Source organism: Trachemys scripta, chromosome 16 (genome assembly GCF_013100865.1).
Source record: "Trachemys scripta elegans isolate TJP31775 chromosome 16, CAS_Tse_1.0, whole genome shotgun sequence".
In the NCBI taxonomy this organism is placed as follows: domain Eukaryota; kingdom Metazoa; phylum Chordata; order Testudines; family Emydidae; genus Trachemys; species Trachemys scripta.
The window spans coordinates 19,932,516-19,946,581 of NC_048313.1; the positions used below are offsets into that span (position 1 = coordinate 19,932,516).

The 14,066-nt window shown below is 43.0% G+C and overlaps 1 protein-coding gene and 1 non-coding gene across 3 annotated transcripts in view; both read left to right on the top strand.

Annotated features, from left to right (window-relative positions):
* SP1 (Sp1 transcription factor) overlaps nucleotides 1–14,066 on the top strand; it is a 33,163-nt gene that overhangs the window by 12,044 nt on the left and 7,053 nt on the right. For both annotated transcript variants that reach the window (XM_034791866.1, XM_034791865.1), the window contains exon 4: nucleotides 13,039–13,204. In XM_034791866.1, the coding sequence (XP_034647757.1) occupies nucleotides 13,039–13,204 (166 nt within the window). The remainder of the gene's footprint in view (nucleotides 1–13,038; nucleotides 13,205–14,066) is intronic.
* On the top strand, nucleotides 11,679–11,817 carry LOC117889297. Its single transcript, XR_004648437.1, has one exon. It is a non-coding gene; the product is annotated as a U4 spliceosomal RNA (small nuclear RNA).

Sequence of the window (14,066 nt, forward strand, 5' to 3'; positions counted from 1 at the left end):
TCATCCAGAGGCGGCGCTGCCAAAATGCCGCTGAAAATCACTGGCAGTTCGGCGGTAACGCCTCTGTATGACGCTGCTTGTTGGCGGCATTTCGGCAGATGTTCGTCCGCCGGCCAGTACGCGGGCGCACTTAGACGCCCCGGCAGGCGCCATGGCGCCCACGGTCACCGCATTGGGGACCCCTGCTGTATTGGGATCTGTGCAGGCAGACCCTTATACTCACACTGTCCCATTGCATTATGAATGGCACTGGCTATTCTTCTCATGTTCCCCTCAATTGCAGTCTTGAGGCATTTTGTAGGTACTAGCTTTGAGCCTATGACATCCGTTATAGTGGGAGTTCCTGCTAAGGATGGTGTAAAATTTTCACCACTTTAGTTTTCTCTGCCATTCTCTGACTGTTTGTACCTCAATCCCTCGTGATTAGTTTTGCAGCAGTTTGTTTCCTCTGGCTTCAAATAGTGAGTGTTTTAGCTTCCTGTGAAGCAGTTAGCAGAGATGGTGCTTTTGCACCATATTTTGGTGAAGGCTAGAAATAGTGCATCATTCATGTTTCAGCCATGTTTGAGAATGTGAACCAGTTTCTTCTCCTCTTTCCTTCAGAAGGAACTTGGCTTCAGGGTTCAGTAAAGTATTTGAATAGCTACATGTTAAGCTATTGAATGTAGGAGAGGAACACAGCAAAAATGTTATTTTTAAAGGCCCATGTCAAAGAAGTAACAGAGCGGTAGCCGTGTTAGTCTGAATCTGTAAAAAAGCAACAGAAGGTCCTGTGGCACCTTTAAGACTAACAGAAGTATTGGAGCATAAGCTTTCGTGGGTGAATGCCCACTTCATCCGACGCAAGACATGTCAAAGAAATAACCCTTTGAAACCTGTTTCCTTGTGGTTACCGAATGCATCCCTAACTTGCCCAACTTTGTGTCATAACTCTGTTCTTGTGGGGCTTCCCATAGCTGGTGGGCTGCTGGCACAAATACATGATTTTTTTTATTATTATTATTATTATTATTTTTTAAAGAGACCTTGCATCTGGGGGAGATGAGACCTCCACATGGTACGTACTCCTGGGGGTGGGAAGAGGGGTAAATTAGTTTCCACTTTAGGGTAAGGAGCCTTGACAAGATCCCTTTTTAACTTACTGTAATAGTTTAATTGATCACATCAAATTACACAATTTGAGAAAATAATTCAGTTGTGTAATTTTATTCCACATACCTCAGCTGCGGCAGGACTTAACGTTCAGTATCTCAGTTTCTTGTAGATGGTTCTTTTCTCTCCCCTCACTCCCCACAAAAGATAGTTTCATTTTAATACTGGTGATCTGAGAAGTCAAGTCACCACCCTGTATGATTCAATAAGAGGAAATCAGTTTGTTTGGGAGTTTTTCCCCTGAAACTCTGTCGAAACAAAAACTTGGTACTGAGCTGCTGGCTTCAGCCAAGTTTGAACTCTGTTCAGCTTCAAACCCTTGATAATAGGAAGTGTATACTGGAAATACTCAGAACATCTTGCTCATATTACAGCATGGTATTTGCATTGGCTTTTATACTGTCTTTAAGTCAGAAGCACGTATAAAGTAAAGCCATTAATTAGTGAAAATGCTCATGTCTTTCATATAACAGTGTTCTGGAAATGTTCATTCCATCCATTGCATTGTTCAGGTTTTGCCAATTTTAAAGTCACTCTCCCTTCTGGAACCAGAGCGAAGTTTCTGAGAACTGTAACTGAACTGATTTAGCAGACAGATACCACAAGGCTGCTGCACACTAGTCTGTTCGGAGACCTGTTCCTTAACTTGCACCTTGCTTCAGAACTTTGACTTGTGCAGCTTACGATTCAGGAAAGTATTGGCAGCTATACTGGTTTGACAGGTTTGGTATGCTGTGTAAGTGTCCTGCATTGTTTACATCAGTTCTGACTGTACGTAGCATCTATTAACCAGGGGTTAGAATGGGGGACAGGAGATGTTTATTCCCTCTGGGGCACTGGCATTGGCCACTGTCAGAAGACAGGATACTGGGCTAGGTGGACCTTTGGTCTGACCCAGTATGGCTGTTCTTATGTATTACTCAGTTGCCACTGTGAAACCGAACTTGTTCTCTTATAGCAGGAAAAAGTGGTTAAAGTTTTGTGTTAGACCAAATAACTTCATTTTTTTCCCCAGAAGGAATTCAATTTAATTTAACTTGCAGCATAAAAACCTCTAACAATTAAAGGATATCATAGAACTTGCTGAGTAGCTTCAAGTCATTAAACACCAAACGAAAATACAATTACTCAATATGCTTTAGTATAGCTTCGAAGCAGCACGCTCTTCTCCAAGGAGTACCATGTGTTCCCCACTCAGCTGTCCATAACTCAAAAGAATTAACATAGAGCCTCCCCGCTTTACACAAATGACTATGATTGCAGATTAATGAATTTTGCAAATTAGCAAGTTAAGCAAACAAGATAAAAATCAAGGGTACTGCATTGCAAAGTGTCACTTTACTTCTTTATGTGGCTAGTGTAGTTTAATTTTATTTGATCCTCTATAGTATCTGTAGTGCAATATATTTTAGAGAAATTACAAATACTGGATAGTGTAGGATCTTGCTGTCGTTCTGGGCTATAAAATCTGCAGAGAAATGGGAAGGAATGGGGTCTTGGGAGAATTATTGGGTTTGTGAGCTAGAAAGCTTCTTTTAATGTTTTTCTGAAGCTACCAGCTACCACAGACCAAAAATAAACTTTCGTACACAGAACTATTGCGTGTATAAGAAATATTTTGGGTGCGTTTGGATTGGTCACATTAGGTCCTCTTTGCTTTATTTGTACTTGGCAGTGTCCCTTTAATTAAAAAAAATCTTGTGGCTTTTTTGGTCTCTTTGTAATATCCCTTAAATTTCAGAGTTAAAATTTATGTTCTCATTTAGTGATTATTTATTTTGCTTTCCTCTTTATCCAGGATGGGTTTAACTGTTGTCGCAAACAGTGCAGGGTTTGCATAAGACACAGTTGTGTTCGGATCCTACATAAAGGTGAATATTGTGGGCATTTTTTTCAAGGTCAACAGTGGTGGATCTAAAAATATTCTGTCTAGAATCCAGAGGGCATTCCTCACCCAGTTTTAGAACATTTAAAAAAAAAAAAAATCCCAACCTATCATTTTGCTCAGACCAGTGGCTTGAAAAACAAGAAACCACTTTGTCTGTAAAACCGTCTGCCAAGATGCTCTCGTTTTTGGGTCTTCCGTCTTTAACATGAGACTGATGCAGAATTAGCATCATGCTTACAGCATTTTGAACTCCACTCCAAAGGCAATGGTAGGCCCCACGTCCATTTTCACACACAGTTACCTACAGGATGTAGTTTCAGTCTGTTTTTTCCTGACTGTTTTACTACATTTGTGTCATCCTCGCTCTTCTTTCTTGCTTGTATCTTTCATTTGTACTTCATCCCGTTGGATTAGTAATGGCCACCTACATTGTGCTGTGGCACATTTGGTTACACTTTAATGCCTGCTTTGCTACCGCTTCACCATTTATTTTTAAGCACCGGTTTCCCGTTTGACATTTACAATGCCCGAGTTAAGGTGCTCCAGTGCCTCTTGACCAGGCCTGTCAGTGAACTGACACCTGCTTGGTATTTCAGCACCAGAAAGGGGTGGGTGTACCCTGGGTGTACTTTGTCTGCCGGTATGTCTGTGCAGAAGGGAGGAAGACTGCTTAGCATGTTCAAACTGTGTCTATACAGCAGGATTATGTCCATGATGGGCAATCCTGTTTCACCCCGGCTTTTGCCATGTCAGCTGAAGGAGCAACAGATACATATGGCCAAAGCCGGGGTGAAACTGCTGCAAAATTAAAGGGACTGTATTAGAATTAGGTCAGCTTCATTTTGAAGATGCTGGAGCTGTACATCCATGGAAACTCATTCATCAGTCTTATCTGAAAAAATATTCCTTATTGTTTGGAACCCAGAGCATTGAAACGTATACTTGCATAATTATTAATACACATCAGTAGTTCTCAACATATTTACTGTTGTAGGCCACATATGCAACGCTCTGTGTTACGTAGGCCGCATTCCCACAATATATATACTACTTGTATGACCCTGAGGATGTCACATGGGCTGCAGCTGTATGCTGATCCTGCCATGGGTTGAGAACCACTGATATTCATTCAATGCTTCTGTAACCTGGGAATGGTCTGTGATCTGGACAGTAACCATGACAGCTTTGGGCAGAATGATTTGACAAGCGATTTGTATTAATGAAGATAATAAAAGTAAATTGTCGGCTTTATTCCTTCTCCATAAAATACTGCTGTATTCTGGTGACTTCAGAACATTCCGATATGTGAAGAATGCATGTCTTCCCTTTTTTTAGTGGTCTTTTTTTCCCCTCTTGCAAGAATTTGTTTATACCGTGGTTAGAATCAAATAATTGCTGGCCAGAATGAACCCTTCTCCCGCCCTCCACCCCATTTATGAAATGCCAACAGAAGATGGAGTAGAATGTAGTTTTTTGCATGTTTGAAGATTGGAATGAGGCTAGGAGCCCAGTAATGACGGGAAGTTGGGGGTTTTTTCAGGCCCATTGTTGTGTTTGTACATCTCTTTTGTGCACATTTTTACTTATGTAACAGCAGTTCCTCAGAGGCAGCACATAAACGATAGAGCGCATACACAGTGCTAGACAGGCTGTTGTTAATTTATGAAGTTAAAAAAAAAATCCTTGTTTCTCTGTTGTCAGAGTGTAAACATGTTGCAAGAACTTGAGTCATGAACATGTTCTGTCCTAAAATTGCTAAACTTTGTCGGGAGCCTGGAATGCTGCCGCTGACTAGGTACAGGAGCTCCAAGCCAAGACTTTCAAAAGTGCCTGGAAAGCTTGTGTGGGTTTTTGTTTGTTTGGGGCTCTTTTTTGAGGGGTGGGGGTGGAGCTTATCTTGAGACATCAGCCCTCTTTAAAGGGTTACAGAAAGTGCCATGCTGCCTATAATGGCAAACTAGTGTATGTGCTTCTGCTGATATGTCTTATACCTGGTTCCCAAACTAAACAAGCGGTAGCAGCAAAAGCATATTTACAGTGGTATAACGTCATAGGGCTTTTGCCAGTATAGAAATACCATTAAAAGATGACACTTTCTAAGTGACATTACTGTACCAGCAAAAATTTCTAGTGGAAACCTGTCCTGAATCACTAGCCACTTAAAAAAAAAATCATACCTCAGTTCATGGCGGTAGCTGTTTTAAATAATCTAGCAAGTGTTTTCTGGGGCAAGGGATTGTATTTGTGTCTAAAAATTGTTACATTGTGTTTAACCACGGAAGCCAATGCCAGTTCGGCCTGAAAAGGATGACCACACTGTCCTAAGAACTTGAATTTAATTGTGTGAATGGGCTAGTCACATGGATTTTATTTGCAGTTTTTTCAATTGCTTCTAACCTTGTCAGTCAGCCTAAGCAGTGTTTGTCGTTTCCTTTCCCTTCATCCTTCTCAATGGCATTTGTATCATGCCGTTTGTTTACATATGTTCGTAGAAGGAAGTATGCAGCATTGAAGAATTTGGAGTTGATTGTGTATGTTCAGATACCAAGTGACCAGATCAGATAATGAATTGTACTGCGCTTCAAAAATATCAGAGGGAAGCGTTGTGCAATGCATGGTTGCTTCTGAGAGCTCCCATGAGGGACGCTTGTTCTAGGACTGATATTTTGTTGGGTTAGTTGCTGCTAACTTGTGTAACTGTTAACAGAAGCGGTAGGGGCCACTTGAATGCAAGCAAATGGCTGAAGAAGGCAGAGGGTCTTGCATGGATTCATGACTTGTGGACCATCTGGATTTCCTCTTGTGGCAGTGGGACTACAGAATGATAATTTGCTTTCCCAACTTGTAAAAGTACGATTACCTTTACATAGCTGCATAGAGTTGTATCTTGCATCCACATTTGGGCTGAAGTGTTGATTTGACTGTCACTGTTCTTTCTAGCTTGTTATTCTGAGCTTTCACCGACATAAGGACTGATTCCAGCAGGCAGGGACTGGGCAACTCGTAATCTCTCCTCTAACCTGTATTCCCAAAGTAGTCACTGATGATGACCAATCTTCTGAGGGGTTGTGGTGGCTCCGTAGTGTGTGTGTCCCCCCCTCCCACCCCGGTATCCATTAACTCTTTCCCTGTAAGGTAATCAGGCAAGAAAGTCTGATTCTCCCCCCCCCCCCCCCGTTTGTTTTGACTGGTGCTCCTGGCCATATGCTGGTTCTCACAGCCTGAGGGCCTCATCTAGGGGCTTCACTCTGATCACAGCTATGAGTGCAAGCGCTTAGTGCCGGCAGGCAAAACCACCAGTTTCACTAGTGGCACTTTGCCTACTTTCAAACAGTGGTCAGCTGCCTTGGTGCAAATAGTGGCTTTGCCTGCAGCCAGTAGCAGTTGTATTGATGCTGATGGCTGTAAGCAGGGTAAATCCCTTGCTTGTACAAGGCCCAATTTTGGAGGTGGGGGAGGAAGAGAAAACTTGTCATGTTTAAAAGTGTGTATATATAGTAATATTATACATATTCTCTTGCCCACAGTCAAATATGTAGCTTTTCATGCACTTCACAGGCTCTGTAGCCCTTAACACATGTTAGATGGTCACTAACATCTGAAATTAGCCATTCATTCCTATAGATATATATTGTTCGGAGCTTGGCTCTTGGGCCTCCTGCCATGTCTTTATTCTGACAGCTTTAGGACTATAGTGACACCTGCTGGTGAAAGCAGACTTATTAATCAATTACAAATAGTCGGTTAGGCAAATTTTTTGTGAACCTTTTACCCAATCGGTATTACTCAAAACCTGACGCTGTTCTTCAGCTGCAGAAATAGAATATCAGGGTTGGAAGGGACCTCAGGAGGTCATCTAGTCCAACCTCCTGCTCAAAGTAGGACCAATCCCCAGACAGATCCCTAAATGGCTCCCTCAAGGATTGAACTCACAACCCTGGGTTTAATAGAGTATGATCCTGCTCGATAAGTGCTGTGCACGGACTGGAGAGTCTCAATATTTAAACTCTGTGTGACTGTAACATCTCGTATCTCAATGAAGATGTTTTCATGTTTGAACTATCTTAGAATGAAAATTTCACAGTGGTCTGGGTTTAAATCTAATAATCTTTCCTGTTCTGCAAAGATAGATGTGACCTTTTCACTTCACACTGAATCCCTCTAACGGTCTCATTCTTTCTTTTAAAGTCTTTGCACTGTGGGTGGGTGGTATCGGGGTAGCCATATTAGTCTGTATCCACAAAAACAACAAGGAGTCTGGTAGCTTAAAGACTAACAGATTTATTTGGGCATAAGCTTTCGTGGGTGAAAAAAACCTCACTTCTTCAGATGCACAGAGTGAAAGTTACAGATGCAGGCAGCATATAGTAACTTTCACTCCATGCATCCGAAGATGTGAGGTTTTTTACCCACGAACGCTTATGCCCAAATAAATCTGTTAGTCTTTAAGGTGCCACCGGACTCCTTGTTTTTGTGTATGTGGTGTTCTTTAACAAGGATGCTCTAAGTATGGAGAGTGAAGTTTCTTGTCGATCTGTATAGAGTTATGGGAAATAACAGCTGGGTTGAGGCTGCAGAGCCGTTTCCACGAAGAATGTGCGTGGGTGCGGCCTCTGAAGGCTGGTAATCTGTAGCTCTGCTTCTCGCTATAATCACCTCGTAATCCCAGAGGAAGAATTGAATTTTCAAAGGAACTCAACCGAGTCTAAATGACACATGCAAGGTTTTGAAGCAGCTTTTGAAAATGGGGATCAGGCATTCCAGGATAGCTGGGCTGTTATCCCTTCCGGGTGGGTTTCTCCAAACACGAGCCTTTGAAAATACATCCCCTTTTCCATGGCACCTCCCCCCCCATTTATTACACTAGTACCTTGATGCTCTAGCTAAAACAGCACCTTAGCACGAGGGGGCCGCAAACATGAAGTGACAGCATCCCTGCCCAGCAAGCTTTCAGTCTAAGTGGAGGAGTCCAGCAAAGGATGGGAGGGGAGACAGAGGCATCAGGAAGTGGAATTGCCTAATGTCACGCAGCAGTTGGGTACTAAGAACTGGGAACAGAACTCTGGTCTTCTGAGACCTGGACTAGTATGTTCTCTTCTCTACTGGACCATGCTGCACCTCTCTTCCTTGGTTTTCTCTGTCTTGAAGACTTGAAATCAGGAATTTTAAATGGTCCCACAGAATCTAAAGAGTTTAAGCTAGTCCAGACTGGAAGGTTTATTTATGAGCCCTGTACAGGTCTGTTGTCTATATACTTGAATTGCTTTGGATCTGCTAAGCTTTAGCTAGACTGGTCTGTATTGTGCAGAATTAATTCATGTGAATTGTCTGTGTCCAGTTGGTAGATCTGTCTGTCTATGAATTGTTTTTAATGCACAGTTCCTTAACCTCCTGGTATTGTTTATTGATTTACAGGGATATAGATAACCTCTTAGGACTCTAATAAAGACAAATTAATACAGATTGTAACCAAGTGAGATAAATAATCAGAAAGCACTATACTTGTGGTATCCCAGGTCCTTCTCTTCATAACCCTTCTCCATATCATTAAAATAATGCCATACTTTATCAGCAAGCTGAGTTATAGCTTATATGGCTATTAATGAGAGGGTTAGCCTCTCATTTTGCTCATTAGCACTGCACAACAGAGGATCGATTCACTTTTGTATGTGGACATTAACAGTCATTTAGCTTTGAATCAATGCAGACTGTGGCAACTTCACTGAATTTCTTGAAGATGTTTTTCCCACTGTCTTGCAGTGTCTGCTTCATTCAGATGCACCTTATTGGGGCTCATCTACACATGGAGCTATTGCTAAAGAATTGCATGTGGGCACTTTTTCCAGATTGATTCCATCTGTGGACTCTTACTCCAGAATAAGAATATCTACACATGGAGTTATTCAGGAATAGCATTGCACTTTAAATTCACACCCCTCCCTTAATCAGAAACCACTTTCAAGCATAGATGGGCCTTTATCAAATTTATATTTGAATTCCAGATTTAGGGCCAGTTTTTGAGGTGCTGAACACCTGTGTTGTCTGTTAGAAGAAATATGAGAGCATTGTTGGAACTTTGGGCTGCCAATGTGGTGCATTGTGCCTGGAACAACTTATTTTTAAATGAGAATTTAATGAATAACAATTTTATTTAAAAGGGATTAAGGTTGGGTAAGTGCGACATATGGCTGAAAGAGCGATCTAGTAAAGTGTTAGAAATCTAGACACTTTTGAAAATAAGATTCTGGGCATTGGTTGGAAAGACTTAGGGTACATCCAGACTACCCGCCATATCGGCGGGTAGCGATCCATTTATTGGGGATCGATATATTGCGTCTCATTAAGACGCGATATATCAATCCCCGAATGCCCTCCCTGTCGACTCCGAACTCCACCGGAGCGAGCGGCGGTAGCGGAGTCGACGGGGGAGCCGCAGCTGTCGATCCCGTGCCGTGTGGACCCCAGGTAAATTGATCTAAGATACTTCGACTTCAGCTATGCTATTCGCATATCTGAAGTTGCGTATCTTAGATCGATTTCCACCCCCCATCCCCTGTGTAGACCAGCCCTTAATCACCAACTATGAGATCTGAGAAATCCACAACCAGCAGTTTGTTTCCACCAGAATCAGAAGAAAGTGCTGGATGTATTTGAGGCATGTATTGCTGGATGCCAATACATGGACTCCAGCTTGAAGCTGGGTGCCCAAGAGAAATCTTAGGAAGAATTCTTAGCAGGGAGAATAGAAGAGTCGGTCTCAACACTGCAGAGCAAATAGCAGAGAGGAATGGACGAGGCAAGTTTCTGCTCTGTGCGCCAACATTGGTGTGGGAAGGATGTAAAAAAAAAAAGTGTAATTCTTTGCCCCATGAAAACTCTAACAGGTTATGAGACACTTCCTAACCCTACCTTAGTGCCCAAATTCACATTGCCACAAGAAGCTTCCTTCTGCCTCTCACTGATAAAGAAACTCGCAACACGTTAATCTCCTTCAGACTTGCCTACAGAGAGACTGTAATGGAGTGGCACCAATTGCAAGCTGAGTGGAGTCTTACTGTCTTCATTTATTTGCTCTGATACAAGCCATCTGTGATAGCTGTTGGTGCACTGCACCAGTGCAAACCCCAAGCCGCTATAAAACAGTTTGCACAGGCTTGGCCTATTCCAGTTTCCTGCAGTGTGAGCTGCACCTGTGCAAACAGTGGCTGATGATGGTTGTGTTTTTAAAGTCAGGTCACTCTTTGGGGGAGGGCCTGTATCTTATCAACCAAATGACCCCCCCAGATTTGCACCTCAAACTACACCCAGGACCCTGAAGCGACATTCCAAATTTCAAGCTGATCACAGTATGGATTTTAGGAAAGGATCAAAAATTTGGCTTTAAACAGCAACTATATTGCAACCTTAACTATGCTACAGCTATTACAATGCCATAATCACTTCATGCATCAGTCCAATGAAAACATACGAGTTTTAAATCTGTTGTTGGACCTATTGGCATATGTTAATTGCAGCTGAAAACAGATTACACAGCCTGCTGTTTTTGCACCACTTACTGTTTTTTTCAGCATTAAAATAATCACGCAGTGGAGCTTGAAGGGAAATAAAACACTTGAGAAGTGTAGCTAGGGTTATTGAAGAAGCAATTAGATGACAGCATAAGCGTGGAGCAATAAAATGGAAATGAAAATTGATAGGCTTAAAAGCTTGCCATCCCTCCCACCCCCCTTTACAAATGTTTCATATGTTCGTCTGTATTTGGAAGCTTGTCGGTGACACGCTTTAGTTCCCATGGTTTTTGTAATTAGGTATCGCTCCTTGAGATGGAGAATGCCTCGCGTGAACCGTGCCAGACGATTTTTCAACTTTATATATCTCTTTCTGTGCTCACAGTCATTAGCCAGCTAGCGTGCTCCAACAATATCTTCACTGATAGACGCTACTAAAACTACAGTCTCTCCCAGGCTGCTTTATTTATTGCTGTTTCTCATTTTATCGTTGGGAGGCTTTGCATCTGTTTTGTGGATTAGCTCCTGGATTGTTGCTTTAATCATTTTAAACTAAACCGATACTTAAAGGAAAACGGTCCTCATTCTGTTCAGCCTAGCAGTCTAAAAGTACCAAAGAGAGAAACTTTTTTGCCTTGAATAAACCGTAAGACGTTATTAAAACCTCTAAAATTTGCCCCCAGCTGGGCCTTGTGTTGCAAATGGAAACTGACTACGTTTTCTTCCATTCCTGCTTGCTGCCAGTGTCTGAAATAATGTCATTTTTGGGGTGTGGCTAGCGCTGGGCTCAGAAATGCCAGCTTGCAATAGAAAGACTACTCCATATGCATCCGAAGAAGTGGGCTGTAGTCCACGGAAGCTTATGCTCTAATAAATTTGTTAGTCTCTAAGGTGCCACAAGTACTCCTGTTCTTTTTACTCCATTTCTATCTAGGCAAGGTGAGAACTGCCCTTAGGCTGCTGCTGCATCTTCGCCTTTAAGCACATCAGACACACAACCTACAACTGTTGCCCTGAGTTGGGAATAATGTTAGCTAAGTATGAGTGACCTTGACGAAAATACAGGCCGTGTTATGCCCTAACTGTCTCTCCTGCCCATGAGACACAAGTAACCAGCATGATAGGATGTTGGCTATAAGTGGCAGTATCATAACCAATGAGGTTAATCCGAGGTGTGATTATTGCTAGTTGAAAACTTCTCTGTTATACCCTGTATTACTCAGGAGTCTGGCCATTTCAGAGCTGTGGCAGAGGAAACTGTAACAATAAAGGAGTTCTTTAGTATATTCTGATGCCGACCCTGGTAACGTGTATTTAACATAGTTTGAACTTTTTACATTCGCAAACGTACTGCAAGCACTTCTGTTGTAAGTAGAACTTGTCAGAACTTCTGAGACTGACCTTTCCATTAATCCAAGGTCTGTTTTGTTGCCTTGAAATCTGCCTCGCGTTAGAATTGTGTAGATTGCCTCTGGGGTCTGTACGTGTAGAATACTAAAGTTCTAGTTGGACTTTATGCTCCCAGTTCTTGCCAGAAGTGGTACATGCTTGGCCTAGGGAAATGCTGTGTAATATAACTTGGCTGCAGACTCTTGCGTGTAGTCTCAGGTTTGGCTTTAAAATCGTAGAGACTTTTTGGAAGTTGGGGGCGAGAGAAGAGTGAAGTCGTACGCAGTAATCCAGAGTGCATTTATCGAAGTACGCATTTTCATGGCTTTCATTATGCAGGCCAGGTAATAAAGCCTCAGACTTGCAAACAAGTAAGAGAAGAGACTCGCGTTCTTTGGAAATCTGAACATCTCGGGGGAAATCATGGCCCCAGGGGAGTCGATTGCAGTTTCGCTACTGACTTCGGTGGGGGAGTTTTGCACGCTTGTTTTGTCTCTGTTTTCCAGAGTGGGTTAACCGAAATGGTTGAAATAGTTGGCAGATAACAATATTGACTTACTTGATTCTATCTTCCTGAAAAAGACACATGCTCTACAACTGCCTTAAACCTCGATAACTTGGGCAAATCTGTGGAGTAAAGAAAGCAAGTTTTGTTTTGATCGCCACTCCTGGGCCCGTTTTTGATAAGGATATCAGTGATTCGCTGGAGGAGGATAAAGGCAAAAAGTAACTTGTTCAGTGTTCCCTAAAGGGGGGTGGGGGAGGATTGGACCAGGTTGTTTCTTTTTGACCCTGACAATGGTTTGTGTAAGGAAGCTTTGTACAGGAAACGGAGTGGGGGCCCCAAAATGAATTACTTCCCAAATCTAAATTGAGACAGCAAAAGGGTCTGTAGAGGGGCAGCTAACTCCTGGCTCCACAGCTGTCTAGAAAATACAGCGGGAGAAAGATGCTCCTTCGGATGTGTGGCGTGACGCTCCATCCCACGTATAAAATGCCTAGCCATTTGTAGTTTGTTTTTCCTTCTTTTTAATTTCCTCATTGCTTAGGGTTTGCTGGTTAAGATGCTGATCCAAAAGTAATGCAGATATTTCCCTCTAGGTGATCATGGTGCTCAGCTGGGCCTGCACGGTGGAGGGGGTGACGGAATGGGAGACGAAAACGCTACTGTGGAAGAAGGAGAGACTAGTCCCGACCCACAGCCACAAGGCCGAAGGATGCGGAGGGAAGCCTGCACCTGCCCATACTGCAAAGACAGCGAAGGAAGGTAGGATTTGCTAACTGGGTACCTCAGACTGTAGTTGGGATCGTCACTATGATGTCAGGGCGTTTCAGAAACCCAGAGGGATGGAGGCTATAGGTCACTTAGCAGCCTTGGCCTTCGAGAGCTAAAGTCAATCCAGGTTGCACTCTTAATAAAATAGGTTGACAGGTCAGATGGTTGCAATAGTGCTCTCTCCCAGGAGCCCTAGGCCAGCTCTGGTGAAGGGTGGGTCACAGCAATTTTGGGGCAGGTGCTGGGTGCCTCATTTGAAACTGTCATTGTCAGAACTGAGCAATCTTAGTCTTTCCAGTCCCCATTCTTGTCGGACTGGAATAGCAGAGTGAGGGGCTGATGATTCCCAAATGGGTGGGCATCAGCTCAGTTGCATGAGAGGAGGAGGGAAACTTGCACTAAATCCACTAACGCTCTGCTAGTGTTCTAGTCCCTGGGTCCTCCTGAAATGAAACTTACACATGAAAGCTGTTGGGAGTCTTTTGTTTTGGTTTCCCCCTTAAAACTTTGCCAGGAGTAACTGAAAGATTTTTACTGTCTCTGGATTGAACATGCACTGTGTGTATGGTCATCAGGTTATAAACTTTGCTTCAGTGGCTTCCTTTTCCATCGCTAAAGTATTGTCGGGTGCAGAAAAAGGGCTAAACCTTATGGCTGAAATGAGCACGCTCCTGTTGTGAGAAACTGAGGGCTGAGCCTTGTATATTCCTGTGGCCTGGGTTCTCCTGCCAGAGAACAGTGCTGCAGAGTGGCAGGGTTTGTTTAGTGGAGTCTAGGCTCCTAGTGTCTACTCCGGGCTTCGCTCCTGCCTTGGAGAAATGCAGCTAGCTCCCGGCCTCGCTGGTGATGAGAC